Source organism: Triplophysa rosa, linkage group LG12 (genome assembly GCF_024868665.1).
Source record: "Triplophysa rosa linkage group LG12, Trosa_1v2, whole genome shotgun sequence".
Lineage (NCBI taxonomy): Eukaryota > Metazoa > Chordata > Actinopteri > Cypriniformes > Nemacheilidae > Triplophysa > Triplophysa rosa.
In genome coordinates this window covers 23,997,471-24,012,618 of record NC_079901.1, presented here as the reverse complement: position 1 = coordinate 24,012,618, position 15,148 = coordinate 23,997,471, and the positions used below count along the sequence as shown (strand labels likewise).

Here is a 15,148-nt window from a genome sequence, read left to right as displayed (position 1 = left end):
AGAGAGAGAGAGAGAGAGAGAGAGAGAGAGAGAGAGAGATGTGATGCGATGTGACCCTGAGAAAATGAGGAAGAATAAACCAAATACCAGACATGTTTCTCACAAACAAACACAAACTTATGTCTAGCTTTACCTAAAACATACAACAACAAAAGCCTTGAAATCCATAATATTCCATTACAGTCATTTTTCACATCGCAAAAGAAACAATAAAACTATTTTCTTAAAGAAACAGGAGAGCATTTACTCAAGCATTTACAAGTCGCTGACATTTCTTCTCTGTAACAGAGCTATTTCCTGTGATGATATCTACACAGGAAGTACAAAGTTTCAGTGACATCACCGTCTGACCCAATGTCCATGATTCATATCAACAGACGTGACTCATGTAAATAGCACAGAGTCCAATGTCCAAACAGAATACACCCAAAAGAAAACACTTAATTTTTCTTTACTTTTAATCTTAATTTAAATGGTTGTTTTTATAATGGGAGTTTTTTTTTCATATTTAATAAACGGACATTTATTAAGGTTTAATGTAAAATATAAACTCATCCACTGCAAACCATGTAACAGAGCATTTACTTTAGTAAGCCCTAGTAAAGTGCAGTATACCATGGTACAGTGTTGTAAATACAATAGTGTAATATAATCACTACACTAAATTTAGTCAAGTTTCAAAAACACTATGACGTCTAGAATTTGAGAAGTTTACTGTAGTAAATACTACAGTATTTTTTTGTGTGTAGGTATACCGATAGTTCACGAATCTCAAACTAAAAATCTACAAAGAATACTTTGAAAACATCCACATAACATTGCATTAATGTTCACATTTATAATAAATAAAATAAATAAATATTTTAAATGTTGGATAAATAAATCCCTTTGAACAAATAATAGTACTAACTTAGCTATGATGAGTTAAGATCAGTTTAAGTGTTTGTTGTCTTCTTGTGAAACTCACCTTGATGCAGTTCACCAGGTCGGTCTGATAGTAGCGGTCGTGATGTGCGTTGGCCGCCGCCAGCGTGAGCAGATATTCGTTCCTCGCGTGTGTCGCTTTTGAGTTACAATCGCTTCTCTTGGCTTTCAACTGAACACACACAAACAAATCAGTCTGGAACATCAGTTTGTGTTGTCAAGATTAGCAGATCCGGTTTTACAGCCAAAGAGAATGTGATGTTTACCTTCACACTGGCCTTCTGTAAACTAATCCTGGACTGGAAGAGGCCGAGCTTTGACCTGTGAGAATATAAATCACACTCATATCAGAGCCGTACGGAGCGAATCGATTCAATCTACATCCAAACCCCGGTTCAGCTGAGGAGGGAAACATTATAAATCGATAAATCGGAGTGAATCGATCCTGCAACCTGAGAAGGAACGGAAGAAGATTTGTAAAGCTCACGGGACGTGAAGAGAAGACTAAGAATAAAGCACGCTAAGGGGCGATTCACACTGCGTGTCAAAAAACCGCGAGCCGCACCACTTTCTCTAGTCAAATGACTAGAATGCGCGGCACTCTGTGAAGTTGAACTATTTCCATCTCGATGCGGTGCCGACGTGCCTAGAAAGATGTGCGCACCGCGTCACGCCCTATTTGCGCGCGCCTGCCGCGTGTCTACATTTAAAATAACCAATTTGCACGCGCAAAAGATGCAAAATGTGAATCGCCCGTAACACTTTCTAAGATGTTGAAGGCCTGCGTAAGCATCCGTACGACTTGAAAACAAGTCTGATTTGTATGTGTCAGACATGATCATAAACAAATCTTTTTATTGCAGGGTTCAGACAAACTAGATGAAGTATGTAGTTGTGCACTTGCCGGCACAGTAACCGGAGTTAGATTTCCGCTTGGGAGTCCCATTCGTCTCAACTTTGCGTGAAATTAGAAACATAAAGAGCCGTAACTTCTCGCTGAGAATAACTAACAAACTCATTCCGCTTTACTGCCAGACATACTAAGCAGGGCAACGTCGATAGGCAAATCAATAGAAGTAATTCTGTGTGAGCTCAAGACACATAGACTCGTCTTTCTCATCACTGTCTAATCCTGTCCAGACAGAAGATTTCCAATTGTCGTGCGGATACAAACGGCCAATGACGACGAGAGAGATGCTTGAACAGAATGGGGTGTTCCCTGCAGGGGGCTTGTGCATCCGCCAGCGAGATGCGTATTTAATGAAGGCATCTGGACGGATGACACTGCCAGGGCTGCGGACACGGAGTTCGCGATGCCGCCCCTCGATCTGGGAGACAAATGCTACAGCTTTTCACACCAACTGAATGAGGGATACGGATGCCAACTAGTCGGTTCTGTCTTTTCCTCGTCCTCGTGTCATTCCAAACCTGTATGACTTTCTTTCTTCTGCAGAGCACCAAAGAAGATATTTTGAAGAATGTCGGTGACCGAACAACACTGAACTCCATTGACTTCCATCGTATGAACTCAAAACCACTGAGATGTTTCTCGAAATATCTTCTTTTGTGTTCCACTGAAGGGTGGTCCAGTAGTCATCCAACAGCCCACCCTTCACATTCGTGGTTGTTTTTGAACTGGTTTATGGTGACGTAACGCAGTCCCAGAATGGTGCTTACTTGGACTCGATGTCAGCCTTCTCTCGCACGGCCTGGGCCATCTGCTCCAACTCAAAGTATTTCTTTTTGGACTTGGCCAGATCTTTCACCGAGTCCTGGAGTTCCGCCTGGATTCGGACCAGCTGCTCAATGCACTGCGGGCGGAGAGGACAAAGAAAGGACCGGTTAGTAACAGAGCAGGACACAGGAGAACACGCATTCGTACGGAGAGCTCCATGTACCTTCTTCAGCTGCTGCTCTTTGTAGAAACGAACGGTTTTGGCCGGCTCTGAAATCTCGTTCTTGTAGTTCTCGCAGACGCTGAGGCGCGATTGGGTCACCTGCACGGTGCCCTCCAGATACGCTCTCCACACTCCATACACATTCCTACGGCAGAAGAAACCGTTTCTTTAGGGTTTATAAGGCTTTTGTAACCGTGAACATGATACATCTCTGATAAAAAACATGATGACTGCTCTCATGCGTGTTTAAAACCACTTGATGTGATTCCTTCAGATTAGAACGAGTAATTCTGTACTCAAGGCAAAGGTTGGGCTCACATGGTCAGTTGTGATCATTTAGTGATGGCGGATAAAGATCATCTTTCACACGTTCAAGATGCATAAGGGGTACCACTTAAGTATGAGGAAAACTGTATTTTTGGAGCATGTTTACACAATTTTCAGTGGTTGTTTTGTGTTAGTGATGTGGTTTATTATCACAGACAAGCCGTCATTGTGTACAGTCACAGAGCGAGTTATGGCTGGCAGGTTGGTGTGCCCGGAGGACAAATGTCAGTCATAAAACATCAAAAGATTCTCCGTGATCTCGTTCTAAACTTGTCGAGGAGGATCATGAGTGAAATCACCTGTAGTCGGTTCTCTGGTCGTCTGGTTTGATACCGGGCCAATCCCTCTTCAAATACTGACTCGCCAACTTCTGCAGGGCCTGAAAAACATTAAGACCGAAAACTGTGTCAGAAACCAGACTGCATTCCTCGTCTTATGCTGCTTCACAATTGACATTCTGTCCTAATAGTGCATGTCAAGAAATAGCCAGATGGTACTGATATTTTTCAAATCATGTATCGCACAAAACCCCTTGCGAAACAAAGAAGTTGATGCTTATGGTTCTCATGTGTGCATTTACTCTATACACACTTCAGGTTCCTAGTATAAGTATGCAAACAAAGCTTTATAGTCTTCTCCTGTTTTGTGTATTTATGAAAATAACCAAAGCAAAACAAAACAAAACCAATTCCACTTGCACATAAACACAAGATCAGTGATGCACACATACACATTAGGTAATACAAATGTGTTTAGTGACACATACACACAATTATTAACACACACGCATTTAGAGACACACACACATACACATTCAGTAAGATACACACACATTAGGTAACACACACACGCGTTTAGTGACACACACATCAACATACACATTTAGTGGCACACACACACACACAATAATCCGGCGACAAATGCACACTTCCAGTGACACACGCACGCACGCACACACACACGCACACACACACACACACACACACACACACGCACGCACGCTGTTGGCATGAAGAAAGGATTGTGAAGGATGAAATTGTAAGGTCTCTGTTAAAAATAACAGTTCCACATCTAGACACACAGCAGACTTACTTCCTAACTGTTAATTAAAGTAAAAACGTTTTTTAAAGTAAAACGGTTGTTTCAAACCGAAAATGTCTTCTTTCGCGTTCCATGAATGAAGCCACACAGGATTGGAACACCATACGGGTGAGGAACCGGTGAGAGAACTGTCATTTTCGGGTGAATTACTCCTTTAAAAACTCACATCCGTCTACCACCGTAGCGTAAACCAAAGCGAGAAAGTGATCAGCCAATGACTTTCGGTTCAGGCCGTCCACACCTGCACGATTCCCACAAAGCAAACAACAGCTCAAAGGCGCTCGCTGTGAGCACAGAGCATCTACAGTGTGTGTGCGGATGAAAGCAGCAGGGAATGAGACAGAAGAATGAGGTCGTTCTTCTCAACGGTGCGGAGTTACAGACACGGGCCTGTTTCAGCTGACCTGACGTCTTCCTCTGCATCATTCACTCCACGTGGATTCTAATAAACACCACTTACACACACACAATTACACGAAGATAAAAATTTAATTAAATAAAATATCGATGCCCTGTAGACCAAAGTATCTTAAAGGGTTGTTAACTTTTGGAAACACACAGAGTAGCGGCCAAAGGTCCACAAGGCAAAAAAAAGCGTGTCAGGGAATATGGGTTTAATTTTATTATACAAAAATGCATAGAAAAACAAAAGCAGTTTTATTCATTATTTATTCTCCTCCTCTGTTCCCTCCATCTTAATGAGAGTCTGCACGTTTGTGTTGTGTCTACTGAAGCGCAGAAGTTAATTCAAGACTTCCTCAGTCAATCTCAGGTAATTACAGGCAACCACACCATCTCATCACCATAAACACCTGGTGGAGGGGTTGTCATGACAACTGGAGCGATCTTCCTGTGAGGTCAAGAGAGATAACATGGACCCGTTTCGAACACATGTTCTGATAATATATTATTCAAGAAGCAGGAGCGGTGCTTTCCCAAGCAAACAGAACTCGTGAATACTTTGGGAACTGCGTTAAAAAGACCATTATTGGGCATAGGTGTGGTAGCAAAAAGCAAACAGGAAGCCCCCTCCGCTACACACACACACTCACTTCCTGTTCGCTCGTGGGAGCAGGCAGAGGCTGGTGTGGTCGGCCCAACAGCAGGATATCCGCCGCAGACAAAACAGAGCGAGAGAATAAAAAAGTGTGAAAGAACGAGAGAGAACGTCTCTTTCCTGCACTACTCAAGTCTCGGTGCTAAAATAACCAGTGAAACCAGTGAGTCAGTTCAGCGGCTACACTGCGAGACAAAACACTGCAGACAAGTCTTCAAATATAAAAATAAGATTTGAAACTGCACAAAACATGCAGGAAATAAATAGTAGATCTACTTGATTGACAAGACAAGAACCTCAACAAACCGAAACAGCATCTTGACATCTTAAGTTTCAATTTGAAGCTATTTAAAGGGACAGTTCACCCAAATATGAAAATTTTGTCATTTATTTGTAAACCTGTATGTGACTCTGTCTTCAGTGGAACACCAAAGAAGATATTTTGAGAAATTTCTCAGTGGTTTTGGGTTCTTGTGTTGGAAGTCTATGTTTTTTGGTTAGCAACATTCTTCAAAATATCTTCTTATGTAAATATCGTGTTATGCAGAAGAAAGTCATACAGGTTTGGAATGACATGAGGGTGAATAAATGATGAAGAATTGTATTTTTGTTTAAGAGACACTTATGCACCACAGCACACGGTTAAAAGCGGTTGCGTTTGGTAAAGAAAGTATTTTTCTACTCTTGATATTTGAAGTTAAGGTTTTGTTCAAATGTATAAACCTCACGTATTAAACTTTGATGTGTCACACACGGTTGCTGCAGCCGTGAAGGATATCACAAGTCATACAGCTAGAGGAGGTGTGCTTTTCCATGTCTAAAATTTTCATTTTCAACCCGCTAAAATGGACAAAAATGAGAAAAACCAGAGTACAACAAGAGCTTTTAACAACTTAGAAATTGCCAAGCAACCACCCAGAGCACCCACATCAACATTATTCTATTTATAAGATTTCTCAACATTAAATTCGGTCAAATTAAACTAACGTGATTTGGGCGTCTCACAGTGCACTAGGAAGACAGAGGGCTTTAAAGAATGTAGGGTGAACTGTTGAACAGGGGAAAAACCCAGATGACCGTTAGAATAATGGAAAGAGAGACTCGAGGTGTTTACAAGGAAAATCGCACGAGCAAAGAGCAAAAAAGTGACATCACAAAGACAGGAAAGCGAAACTTAAAAATCACAAAACAAGCTAAATAAACAGACGAGACCCCTGGGCCGAGACATGTGTTCCTCCGGAGGGTCCGCCGTGTTCTGTGTTTGTGTAGCACGCTTTGGCATGACGTTTGAGGCTTCGTTCCGCACAGGCTGTTCTTTGTGCGTTCCTCTATTGTACGGTCAGTTTCCAGAACCGGCCCGACCTGGCCTGTCCCCTCTCCGGGGACAATAGGGGTATTGAGTGGGCATTGAACTGCCTTTGAGCTCTGATAAAGCACCGTTTGCCCTCTTTGCTTTTCCGCCAACGGACAGGTCTGCCCTTCTATCTTTTAGTGAAGTAAGAGTTCATTCAACGAGGGACGGCGTGCCCTCATTCTCCACGCTTCTGGACTGAGAGGTGAGGGGGCTTTCGGTGGGTTCTGGCCTGGCACTGCCCGACAGACGGAGCGGAGTACGGCTTGGCACATGGAGGAACATGATTAATGTGCCGTGTGAAGTTTGACTGACTCTAAACGACTGAACGGACCTCTGGGACTGTATGAAGAAAACTTCGTTCATTTTTAACGGCCAACGGTCTATTGTTGAGCTTTTTAACGTTTTCTAAGGCACTGGGAACCGGTCCAAAAGTCTATGGCCTTTATGCTGTAACAAGAACAGAAATGACAAAAATCACAAGAGCAAACAGATATGACTTAAAATAAATATCACAAAAAATATGAGTCACATTCAAATAAATGGGTAACAAAAAATAGGAAACTGTATTTTAAGGACCATATAGGTCCTTTTGGCATTATGACATTTCCAAAATCCTCATTGCCATAATGCGTCTGGTCTTTATTTTACTCTTATATTAACAGTAAAGCATTACAGCAAATAATAGGCCTACTGTTTCTTTTACATTACAGTAATAAGAATAAGACAGAAATCAGTTTTTATTTAACCTATGGCAGTTCATTAATCGCATGCAGACTTAAAGACATAATATATATCGGTGCACTGTGCACATTCATTTTGTATTTTTAAACACAAACACATTATATATTTAAGAAAACTATCAAATATATAAATAAATAAATGTTAACAAATACATACAATTGAAATGATACATAACTATTCATATATACATGCAAATATTTCCTAAATATTTACATGTATGTGTTTGTGATTATAAATGCAAAATAAATATGAACCGTGCACAGACATGTTATTGTGTAAACACAAACTTTTATTCTGGATGTGATTAATCATTGAACAGCCCTAATTTAACCTAATGTCACAATGCAAACGTTTATGGTCCTAAAATATAGGCTTTACTCTAAAACAGGCCTTTGGTTTGGGACACAAGCATGCACAAAACATCACCTCAACAAACTAAAGTTAAGGGAGAAAAAAGAAAAACAAGAATTCATCCAGTTTTAGACTTCGATGACATTTTGAGGATGTGATAACATCAACACAAAGTTCAACCTCCGTGTTTTAGGTTCATCGAGCTCCATCACAGGTTTCGTTACCTTAGAAGTGAAATGGTTTCATTTCTGTAAAACTAAAACTGCGAGGAAAAGCACGTAGTTGAGAGCAGAAATAATTCTACGCTGTAAAATTATAACTGTACTGTGTAGTGCTGGGTACATGGGTAGACTAAAGTAATATACAGTACAATATAAATAAATAATCGAATTCACTTGATTATGATATGTTACTGTGATGTAAAATCGCTCAGTTATGTAACATTTTGGTGCAGGTTGAGCGCAAAGAAATGAGACCGTTGACATGAACAGACGTGAAGTGACCGTGTTTCCGGTCAATGTTTTGAACAAGACAATTCCCATGTGTTCAGATTCACTTCAAAGCACTTCTAATGGGCTGCAGTCTGACATCTCATGCACTACATATGCTTTGTGTTGGACTGAAAGGAACATGCTTAGGGTAAGACGGTCATTTGCGCCCCGGGCTTCTTGCCTGCCATATGTTGAGAGTTCCTCTCATATTCCTCATGAAAGGAAACACAGGGCGAGCTATTTTCTCCTGCTTTCACTTCGAGATGAAAAGAGAGACAGGTCTGAGGTCTCTCCAATGACAGTCTAGACTGCGAGGTATCTTTCTGAATTAGTTTAAATGAACATTTGTCAAAAATGATGTAAACGGTACAGGAGAAAGACAAAATATATACAACCACATTCTATTAAGAAAATGTGCTTTGCATGTTAAACCATGACAGCACTTCGATTCCGTGTGCAGTTGCCAGGGCATTTATAGCTATGTGGTTGCTAAGGAGTTGCTAGGGTGTTCCGCTTGAAGTTTAAAACCCTCATGCGTCTTAAAACCGATCAAGGGCCTGATGTATAGATGGGTTCAGCGGCAACGACATAAACAAACGTTACGTGGCCCAAACTTAACTTCCAGTAGACCTCTGCAAAGAATCAGTAACTGTGGAGTAGGTACGTATAATTTCATTCAATACAATTAAAATACAATAACATATTAACATAAATGAATACTAAGTTATTAATAAATAATAATAACATAAATTGTTGTTATTATAACCAAACAGAAGTTTACTTCGGGCCAGGCACGTACGTCTGATGAAACCCTCTGTAAAGGCATTGAAATGTGGTAAACCATTAGACAATTTTCAAAACAGACATTGGGATTTATCACAAATAAACTTGTGGACACCATCCATACGCACACAACAACCTGTCTGGTTTTAGATAAATGAACAATACAAGAAAGGGAACTATTAATAACATACTAGTAAGGGTTAACAAAACAAAAACCCCCAAAAAGCTCAAATAAAAGAGGGGAAGGAGCAAGAATTCAGATAAATGACTTTAAGCAAACACACCAAAAAAGTATAGACTAAGTAGTATAGATTAAATAAAATGAAAAATATTTAGGTATGGAATTCGAGTTCAATTTTTTATTTAAGACAACTTAGGCAACCTAAATGAATAAAACTAGAGTTAATGTCTATAAATACATAATACAAACACCTATACAACCTAAAACGTATCGAACCTTAAGTGCACAAAAAACACAACCTTCTGAGCATTTTTTAATCAAAAAAAGGTCTGATGAAGTGCACGTGCGCTCGACACGTCACACGTTTTGTGAAAGTCAATGAGATTTTTGGAGCTTTGGTGTGCCGACATTGTATACATTTTTCATTTGATTTGTTTTCGTTGAGCACCCTTTTCAAGTTGATGTGCGTGCTTTCGCTATTAAACAAAACCGCAAACAAGACTAAAATAACAGGTGCACAAGGCCTGAAGATGGAGTCTAGATGAAGGGTTCAGAAAACAGACACAGGGGGTGGTGTCGAAGCCTAATTCATCTCCTCTATATACCACTCACACGCCCCCATCTGACGGCCAGGGTCTGGACACAGTGCAACACTGACCAAGCATTTGGCCCCCCCTTCACCCTGCGACCTCTGACCTGTCGGCCCACATTTTTAATGACCCCTCCGAGAGATCCAGACCACAGACACGTCCTCCTGCAAAGCGCTGGCACACGCACAAAAATATGACTGGATTACTGGTAGGGATTGGAGTTTCGTTTCCATTTGGCGAGACCCTGTACAATCTCTCAAAATCTCAAAATTACCACTCGCTAACTGAACACTGGTAACGTTTGCCAGACCACACACGTCTAACATTATCTGAAGCCTCCAGCGAGCTCCCACACGTCGGCCTGTTGGAAGCGATCCGTCCTCGGGGCCAGCGTGCCACATTATCAGGATTTTAATGGAGACGTGGTGCATTAAAACACTATTAACGTGTGCCAGCCGCCGCTCACAAAGGAGTATGAGAATTGATCCTGGCTATTTTATGCTTTTTGTCACTCTGATTAATACAGTAGAGATGATCGGATGAGGTGAATGTGTGCTGCGTGGATGAACATTCCTATGGAGGGAGAGATGGATGACGAGGACGGGAACGCATGGGAAATGTGCGGATATAGACTTCTGGCCTTGGGATGACCTGACGCAAGCCCCTCCTCGCCACAAAAAAACAAATCAAAAACAAAACAACGTGCACCATCGCTGACCCCCCGACCCTGACCCCTAACCCCTCACCTTGGCCGGCATCACTATGGCAACAACCTCTTTCCGCCCATTGTGGAAACCTTTTCTTGACATCACCTTTCCACCAATGGCCGCTACCCACAAAAAATATTGAAAAAGCTTTCGCATCGTCTAAAATGTACAGATGAGGCTGCATGCTTGACTCATCTCTGTACCTGAGAGACTGTCTGGCTCCACTGGGTTTATTGTTTTTACAAGCTATTAAACACTATAAAAACATCCATACATTTTATCAGTATCAAGGTGACAATGCATGCAAACAAACAGAATAAGATCGTACAATTTTGCAATTTATTTGCACTTTACAAAAGCTCAATCTCTCTTATACTGAGACTTAAACTTCTCCTCTGGTTCCATCAGTCCCACCCTGAACTGTGATTGATGGTCTCATCAGGAGGAGACAGGCCTCACAAGGCTTGGGATTGACCCCAAATGATGACATCATCTCTTCTTGAGCCTCTTGCATGAGTTCGGCAACAACATCAGTCCTGTTCTTATTTCTGAAAGTAAGCCCGACTGAAACTCACTTTATTTTCCTCTTTTTCCACAATGCTGCCGTGCACAAAAACATGTAAAAGCTAAAAATGTACTGGACAAACGTTCTTAACAAACCCAGATATACGACTGAGGGAAAATATTATTTTAAACATGTAAAACGTGAGTACCTGATACAGAAATAGGTGTCCTGAGAAATCACATCGAGTCTGTGACACCCTGAGACCCTTGACAGCTATCTCTAAAAGAAATTGGTCAAAACACCTTGAACAACTTAATTATACTTTTTTCAAGGAAAACAAAGAGACCACCATTCACAGAACGTCTATGAAAAGTACTGTAGCATTAGTTTAACACAAACACGAAATCCACTCCAGTCAAAACAGAGATCATCACATACATCAATCTTTAAGGCAAAACAAAAAAAAAGAATGACAAAATTACAAGAATGTGACCCAGATATCAACACCTGACTCCCAGATGAAAATGCATGACAGGTTCACTTCCATTTCAACTCAACCTGAAATATTGCAGTCGCTCAAATAAAACACAAAAAAATCAAATGTGCAATAATAAAATGAATCCAAAGATTTCTTACTAACACACTAATGGCATTTATCTGTCCAATCAAATCATATTTAATCCAGTTGTTCATCAGCATGTGGATGTGTGGGGAGGGGTGGTTTGGTCTACAAAGAAGCGATTGATTTGCTCTGGACAGGTGGCCGAGCCGACCAGTGGCGGCTGCCGCTCTCTCCAAGTGCCCGCCCACAATACCGCTAAAGACGATTATGCAAATACAAGACCTTTCCCGGAGACTTTCCCAGGAAGGGGAGAGCGAGACGGAGGGGGAGCGGAGGAACGCGTGTGCGCTGGGGGGGTCTGCACTGCGGACGTCGGGCCGATTGTGTCTCGCCTGGTGAGATGGATGAAAAAGGCTGTTTGAGAAATTTGTGAATCTGCAGATGGTTTACAGCAGTTCCCAAAGACATGAGCCGAAAGAGAGAGAGTTATTGACGCCACGATTACAGCTGACAGCCCCCTGTCACAATACGACTGAGAATATCGAGAGTGAAGAGAAAAATGTAAAAGCTTTAATTACAGACAAACGCATCCGCGGGGATATGAGGGATTATGGGAAAGGACAGAGAGAGCGAGAACACGTAGAGAGACTGATTGAAAAAGAGATGGAAAGAATACAGCATTAAAAGGCCAACTGACCTGCCTAACAAGACGGCATCATTTCAAGGCATTACATCTTGAGCGCTACTTCAAGTTCAACAGCTGATAATGCCATAACAACACATCATTTTCTGCCAAATGCTAAGAGAACACATCGCGCTTTAAACATGCCAATATCAAACTTGCCATGAGCCCTAGCAGAATAAAAGCACGGATCAAGATTACATGTCATTTAGTCGTTCATGATAGTGAAGGTTTAAGAACAATGCAGTTTCAATGATTCCAGTATAGAGATTTTACACTAAGCACTTGATTTGTTTGTTTGCACATTGTTTGCAAAAATGTCACTGTTTTCTGTTGCTTTTAAAATGTACAATAGCCTGCCAAGCTTAAATTAAAGCTTTCATTTGGAAATGTGTCTCTTGTTACTCTGGTGTACTATAATTACTAAAACTCGAACTCAAACTAAGATATATAAAAACTAGGGCTGTCAAACGATTAATCGCGATTAATCGCATCCAGAATAACATTTTTCTTTACATAATATATGTCTGTGTACTGTGCATATTAATTTTGTATTCATTAACACAAAAACATAAACATACACGTATATATATTTAGATGTATTTATTTATATTTACCAATAATTGAAATTATTAATAAACATTTATAATAATATGTCGCGATTAATCGTTTGACAGCCCTAATAAAAATGAAATAGAAATGTGTTCACTTCACATGATAAAAACTCAACTAAATCTAATAGTGAAACTAACTAAAACTAAACAGAAACATGTAGAAAATGTGAAAACGATATTAAAATAAAAACAAATTGAAAAATGCAGAACTAAAATAACTCCGATTCAAACCTGCGACACTAGACGGTGTTCACTAACAGAGCATGACACTTCTCTATTGACAAAGCAATGGATCACCGACCGTAATATCTAATGTCATCTGATGCACGCATGCCTAGCCATGCTCATTGCTGCTCGCTTGCCCGCTCGCTCTCTCTTTCCTTTCTATCATGCTGTTTGCATGTTTAGTTTGTCTCGATTGAGTGACTTTATAATTCCCAGTTGCTCTTTTCGTCCTGTTTACGAATTTCTGTTTGGATGTGCTTGCAAACTCGAAAGGAATGTTTGTTCGCGGGATCTACCTCAGATTTGTGTGACGGGACAAGGTTAGTAAGTCACGTGACCTACATTATATAGCGTGTGGTTTGTTCATTTTTATTATGTCCATTAGTTTAAGAGGCTGTGCTAACTTTTGTATTTATGTTTATTAGTTAGAAGTGGCGTAACCGCGCAGTGTTTTGTTTACCTTTTTTTCTCTAGATTAGTGTTTGGGTTGAGTCATTTTATTACTTTCTTTGCTTTGGCACGGCTCGTTTGTCCTTCACTTTTTCTATTGTATTCTTTCTATTACAAGATTATTGTGTACATATTTTGTGAATATCTGTCTGTCTTTCTCTCGGATTTATTTTTATTAATATTGTAAATCTAGAGCAACTGGTGTTAACTTTAAGTGGTGACAAAATTCACTAAAATCAAGTCGATGCTTATGCCGTGACTCTGCCTGTTTATTTCACATGCACACAGCTCATCTCACAAATTAAGTTACAAACTCATTTTAACACACAACCATTGAGTCTTTCTTTTCTTTTAAATATTTATTGATGTTACTCTTCCTTTTATCCCGGACGCAAAGAGAAAGAGGGGACGTAACACACGTACACATGTAATCTTGTAGTTTATCTCAATATTTTCACAAGGTTTAAGGGCGAATAATCCTCATAAAAAAATATTTGTGGTTTGTTCACACCATCAGTGTTTGCCACTGACATCAGTATTACTAACAGGCCCTGTTCACATCGAAGCGGCTAGAAAGCAGCCTGTATGAATGAATAACTGTCCGGACAAACAGCATACAAAACATGGGTCACATCCAGACCAGAAAACTGATGAAAGGACCTTCAAAAAATGAAAGAGTGTAAAGCAATCAGGCCAAATGTCGCCAAATAACATTTATTAGTCTGTTGAAATGCCTCATCTAATCCTAAAAGACATTTAAAGACTCATAGTGTCATAACGTCACAATCAGCCGGAAGTGCCCTTTATCACACACATTACGGACAAAGTTATAAGACTTCAGCTGACACACGAAGCTGATATGACAGAGGACGAAAGTCTCATTTGCCAATGGCTGCAGACATCACAATGTCGACCCGGTATCGTGATTCCCCCCGCCCAAAGTATACTCTGTGCATCGCCTACATGATGTCATTTTCGTCATCATGATGTCATACATCTCGAGCTGATATACCCCCTGCCTCCGAGGTCATCGTCCATTGCGACAACATCCGATGCCAACATGGTAGACATCACCCAACCTTAGTATGAAGAGACACAACACAAGATTTTGACTGTGCAAAACACCACCATGCTGCTAGGGCGGTTGCCAAGGGCCTATGCTGTTGCTACGGTGTTCTGGAAGTGAGTTGCCAGGTGGCTGCTTATGATTTAAGTCGTCATTCAGGTCTGTAGCGCAAACACTGCAGGATAATGTCAAATAGGGATGCAACAACACAGCTCACCCACGGTTCAATACGAACCTCGGTTTTTCACCCACGGTTCTCGGTTCGGTTCTGATGGCTTGGCACTGATCCGGGTGTACGTGTCCCACCCACTACTCTCTGGATGGGTTAAATGCAGAGGTCACATTTCGGGGATGGGTCACCATATCTGACAAATAGGTCACTTTCACTGAACCGTGGAGGTCGTACCGAACGCATCCCTACAGAGACAGAGACAGAGAGAGAGAGAGAGAGAGAGAGAGAGAGAGAGAGAGAGAGAGAGAGAGAGAGAGAGAGAGAGAGAGAGAGAGAGAGAGAGAGAGAGAGAGAGAGAGAGAGAGAG

At 40.9% G+C, this 15,148-nt stretch overlaps 1 protein-coding gene across 3 annotated transcripts in view; it reads right to left on the bottom strand.

Annotated features, from left to right (window-relative positions):
- The window catches only part of LOC130562389 (F-BAR and double SH3 domains protein 2), a 64,009-nt gene that overhangs the window by 26,302 nt on the left and 22,559 nt on the right, over positions 1-15,148 (bottom strand). For 2 of the 3 annotated variants that reach the window (XM_057347315.1, XM_057347316.1), the window contains exons 4-8: positions 3,449-3,528; positions 2,823-2,967; positions 2,602-2,735; positions 1,191-1,245; positions 968-1,096 (exon numbers count right to left, since the gene is read on the bottom strand). In XM_057347315.1, the coding sequence (XP_057203298.1) occupies positions 968-1,096; positions 1,191-1,245; positions 2,602-2,735; positions 2,823-2,967; positions 3,449-3,528 (543 nt within the window). Of the gene's footprint in view, positions 1-967; positions 1,097-1,190; positions 1,246-2,601; positions 2,736-2,822; positions 2,968-3,448; positions 3,529-4,298; positions 4,411-15,148 lie in introns of those variants that run through there. The other variant, XM_057347317.1, reaches the window with a different exon arrangement.